This window comes from Limulus polyphemus, unplaced genomic scaffold (genome assembly GCF_000517525.1).
Source record: "Limulus polyphemus unplaced genomic scaffold, Limulus_polyphemus-2.1.2 Scaffold3137, whole genome shotgun sequence".
In the NCBI taxonomy this organism is placed as follows: Eukaryota; Metazoa; Arthropoda; class Merostomata; order Xiphosura; family Limulidae; genus Limulus; species Limulus polyphemus.
The window spans coordinates 55480-61046 of NW_013668747.1; the positions used below are offsets into that span (position 1 = coordinate 55480).

The 5567-nt window shown below is 32.0% G+C and overlaps 1 protein-coding gene across 1 annotated transcript in view; it reads right to left on the minus strand.

Moving 5' to 3' along the window:
• LOC106468727 (thyrotropin-releasing hormone receptor-like) overlaps positions 1–5567 on the minus strand; it is a 13915-nt gene that overhangs the window by 4032 nt on the left and 4316 nt on the right. The window contains exon 3 of the mRNA XM_013929171.1: positions 537–706. Coding sequence (XP_013784625.1) covers positions 537–706 — 170 coding nt within the window. The remainder of the gene's footprint in view (positions 1–536; positions 707–5567) is intronic.

Below are 5567 nucleotides of genomic sequence, written 5' to 3' on the forward strand. Positions count from 1 at the left end.
ACTTAATTTTTATTTCATTACCTCGTTTCCATAGTTACTATTTGCAAGTAGTCAATAATATTGTAGGTCCATTTTATTGTTGTTCTTTCTACGCGCCGTTATAACACACTTTCATCTCATCATTTAATTTCTGTTGTGCATATATTATTGTATAGAAGATATTTTAAAGTGATTCGTCAGGTAGAAAACGAATAGATAGATAGATAAACCGATATGTAGCGCCATCTAGTGTACCTAAATTAATCTAGACATTTTCATAAAAGTGAACCGAAAAACGGGGCTAACTCGGTAATCCGTTATCCGATTTTAACGAAACTTATTTTATTCTGTTTATATTCTCATTTCTATTTTTATTTCATTACAAATATGGCGTTACTATGCGCCGTTTTTGCTGTATTTAATTACAGACAAGCCCACAAACAAACAATCTCAGAGTTTTAGTTGTATATAGATATACTGAACTTGCATTTTCCTTGCAATATATTTGTAGCAGCTTCACTGATACTATTAACACGAGATTTATTAAATAAGCTTACTTGTTTTCTGAAGGGAAAAAGACTGCCGAAAATTTGGATCTTTAACTTCCTTGTGATCAACACGAAACGTGTACAGAACATAACTAATCATGAAATTCATCGATACGATCAGGATAACTGGAATCAGCAGGGTGAGAATCATGTCGGCCAGATTTGTGTATATCCACATACTAAAAAATGAAGAAGCACAAGTTGGAGAAAAACACACTACATTCTTTTTGTGATTGTTCACTAGGAATGTTTTTGTTATATCATGTTGGCATATACATAGACTTAAGAACCTACCCTAGTATGTACACTAAGATCCTGTTTTTTCACTATGTTGGCATTTCCTCAAATTCTAAAAACCTAACTATGTTTATACTCAAAGAAACTCATTTTTTTTCATGTTGGTGTACCTTCAAACCCTGAAACCCTTATCAAGTTTGTACTTTAATATCCTGCTTTTTCGTTATCTAAACTTCAGTCGTCATACTCTTCAAATATTTAAACGTAGGAATTCACTTTTATGTTGTTCTTAAGTCTAGTTTGTAAGTATAAATATAGATAAAAAACTTGTATTTTACTTCTTAGAAGAGGACTAAACACCACAAAACACATTGATGTGAAGCATATTATAACTATCGCATGTTATTAAAATTGGATATTGTTGTGGATACATAACTGTCAAGCTAGTATCGCTTTGAGTACATCATTGTCAAGCTGGTATTGTTGTGAGTATATCCTTGTCAAATCAGTATTGTGAATACATCATTGTCAGGCTGGTATTGTTGTGAATATATCATTGTCAAGCTGGTATTGTTGTGAATATATCATTGTCAAGCTGTTGTTGTGAGTACATCATTGTCGAACTGATAATGTCGTGATTACATCACTGTCAATTTGGTAATGTTTTGAGTACATTATTGTCAAGCTGGTATTGTTGTGAATATATCATTGTCAAGCTGTTGTTGTGAGTACATCATTGTCGAACTGATAATGTCGTGATTACATCACTGTCAATTTGGTAATGTTTTGAGTACATTATTGTCAAGCTGGTATTGTTGTGAGTACATCATTGTCAAGCTGTTATTGTCGTGGTTACATCACTATAAAGCTGTCCTACTCAGTTTAATCTTATTTGAATACTCTAACCTAGAAATTATGAGATAATCAGATAATCACTCAATAGGCATATTGATACAAATCCGTTTTGCGCAAGCGCATAATTTCAACGCACCATACAGTAGTTTTATTTTCTCCCAAGTTTTGTGGCGACATTTGCTTGCCATTATCTTTCATGTACGAGTGAATCTTATTTTTATAAGGCTAAAGATTATATTGACATCGGAAAACGTTTGTAAAAGTGAACGCAAATATACGTTATGTAGATGAATCATACTACACGACATGTGATACCGGGCGCATGTTTCAAGTCATTAAAGATGTTTCATGTCAGTCAAAAGAATCACTGATCTAAACTATCTGAAATTATAATAATTTACCGATGTGTTTTAGCTAGTTATGAAAAAATATGAACAAAAACTTGCATATTTGTCAAGATTACGGTGTAGCTGACGACTCTAGTTTCTCTCAACTTTTTATAAAGAATGTTATGTTTGAAAATAGGCTCTAAAGCTCACCTTAGCTTTTATGTTTATAAGACGGAGAACATTTTTTTTAAAGCACACGTTCACTGTAAGTGAGAAATTAGTCATGTCTAAGTTTTACTTCTTAAACTTTCCTACTGTGAATTTCAAAAAACTTAAATGATGTGAACTTATTCAAGGTGAAAGCTGATGCGGGATTTGTCGAGTTGTAGCTGCTTTGACAAAAACGATTTAATTTGCGATGCATGTCGAAACTGTGATGGCCTTTCAGAGAGAAGTATAATATATTTTAAATTATTCACTCCACTACGCCTCCGCTCTACGTTAAACGACAAAATAAGTTTGATATTATGAGAACTTTAAAGGGCTTCCGATGGCTTGGTGAAAAGCTTGAGAGCTTATAACGAGAAAAGTCATGCTCAATGCTTGTGGTGGGCATAGCGTAGTAGCTCATTGTATAGCTTTTGAGCTTAAAAAACAAAACAATTTAAATCAGTTTGATTTTAATATTCGTGCTATTACCAGAATCAGTTCAAAAAACAATAATCACCCCACTAAAGACAGTGAATGATAGACTTAGGATTTCTGGCTTAAGTTAAAGTGTAAAATGTCAAAAACATTAGTTATGAACATTTTGAAACAACTGTTCGCCCCATTTTACGATAGTGAGTGAAAAGAAAGCTCAAAAATAGTAAGAAAAACTCTCACGTTTCTTTGTAGTATGTACTACATATATACGTGTGAGCCTGATTCAGCCTCGTAGTGAATGACCATTTGGCATTTTAGAAATACATCAAACACACACAATAAAAAACATAGCTTTTCTGTACAGTATATTTGCTGACTCAAACTGCACAAATGCAGATAGAGTTCGAAAACAAATCTATTTTCTCTCGCTTCATAATGACGTATCTGTAGTTATGTTAAGCTAAAATCTTTCTTCTTGCACAACATGCTTTGATTGTTCTTGTTTGGGGAACTCTGGATTGTTCTGAATTCTGGATTGTTAATATAGAATAATCAAGAAGTCACTAGCTCCAGGCCCGGTATGACCAGGTGATTAGGGAGCTCGATTCGCAATCTTAGGGTTGCGAGTTCGAATCCATCAAACATGCTCGCCCTTTCAGCCGTGGGAGCGTTATAATGTTACGGTCAATCTCACTATTCGTTGGCAAAAGAGTAGTCCAAGAGTTGGCGGTGGGTGGTGATGACTAGCTGCCTTCTCTCTAGTCTTACACTGCTAAATTAGGGACGGCTAGCGCAGATAGCCCTCGTGTAGCTTTGCGCGAAATTCCAAGAACAAACACTAGCTCCACCAAAGTTAGAATACCGACTTTGCTTCTAAGGAATTGTTAAAATTTGATTCTTCCTAAATGAAATGTACTAATGACAGTAACGATGTATTGTATCAAACAGAGCTTTATATGTATATATCCAAAATATGAAATATATAAGGGTGCGATCTTTTCGAGCATAATAAATATATATAAATATTCAAAGCACCAGCAGGTTCAAAATATTGTATCTTTTTTATTTATATTTTGGTTTTCCATAGTGCTTTCGTATCTTTAACACTGTCCTTCCAACTAACCATAATTAAAAAAATACATAATATTTAGCAAAGTCGAAATATATATAAGTAAACATATATAAAAAAAACACTTTAATTAACTGCTATCTGCACATCTACCCCTATAATAAGAGTTATAGGTATTACTAATGTTATAATAGCTTATATATATAACCTATAAACTTGAACTTTGCTATAAACATAATATTGAAAATAGACAAGAAGGTAATGAAATTAGAAATACAGACAGAACTATTCAGTTTAAAATTAAAAAAAAATATATTTGTCTTGATGTTCTAAGAACTCTATTTATATATTAAAATGTACAATAACTGCTGAAAGTTAAGTTGGCCAAACTGAAAAGTTATGATTTAGAATGAATCAACGTAAGTTTCATGTTAGAAACCCAAGACAGACTACAGATGTTCAGAACATTTTTACAACTGTGTCTAAAGTACCCATGACCCATTTAAAGTATTTTGTTTTTGTTTTCCATTTTGATTTTATGATAATTAACAAAAATGATTACTTTATGAAAGTTATTTTATGGAAAAAAAATAGAAGTTTTTTAATCTTATTTAAATAACTCGTGGATTTCCTAAGTTTTTAAGTTATATTTTATGTACAGGTTTTAATGATTGTTATTTATAGGTTTTTATTGTTTATGGATTTATATAATATATGATCGTGATTTATATTAATGTGTGAAATATTTTTACTGGGATGTGTGATTTATATACATTACGACTTTATTAAAAATGTTAATATTTTATGTATCATGTATTGTTACTGGCTAAATACCAGTCTTAAAGCTACAAAAGCTACACCAACCGACTGAAATCAAAAATATAATTTAAAAGATGTAATATTTTGAACCTTGTAATGCTTAGTACATTTGTGTATATATATTAAAATAAAATTAATTTTCAAGTTGCAGTTTGGACTTAAGTTTTGGAATTAACAAGAAAGAAAGAATATAAAGTAAGCTCCTGTGAATAACATTTTATATTTGTTAGATTATGAGTTTGACTAATGTTAAGTGATCAATTTAAGAAGCATCATTTTCATGTTTCCATGGTACTTAATTGTACATTCAATTGATGGGCGAGGTATGCTATTGCGAAACAAGTTTACATGCAAAACCAGGATAGAATTACTGTATCACACGTCTAGAGTTTCGTTCATGTTTTGTTGAATCCTTTTACAAATAACTAAGAGTGTCTTGAACTAAGCTGTCATATTACATTTTCTTTCCTATAATCAAGTTTGGGAATTACTAACATATCAATTTAGTGCTTCTAGAACTATTACGTTATAACTCTAAATCAAAACATGGCGTATCCGGGATCCTGAAAATCTGCTTCTAGACCTGCTTCGTGCTTGGATGACGTTTTAACCTCTCTTGATAGTGGGTACTGCATGTTAAGTTTGTTCCGCCTAGCTCTAAAACTGTAGGAGTTGTTGCGTACAAACAAACAAATTCACTCACAACATGAATTAATATAGAATTTAAAAATAATTGCTAACGATATAATTGCACATATAACGAAGACTGGACATTCAAAAATTATTCAGACAAGTTTTAAACGCTGTTTGAAATTTTCATTTCCCTCATTTGGCAATGTATATGGTGATCATAGTGTGGTGCGAATACTGTTAGAATACAGTGTATATGGTGATCATAGTGTGGTGCAAATACTGTTATTATACAATGTATATGGTGATCATAGTGTGGTGCGAATACTGTTAGAATACAGTGTATATGGTGATCATAGTGTGGTGCGAATACTGTTATTATACAATGGATATGGTGATCATAGTGTGGTGCGAATACTGTTATTATACAATGGATATGGTGATCATAGTGTGGTG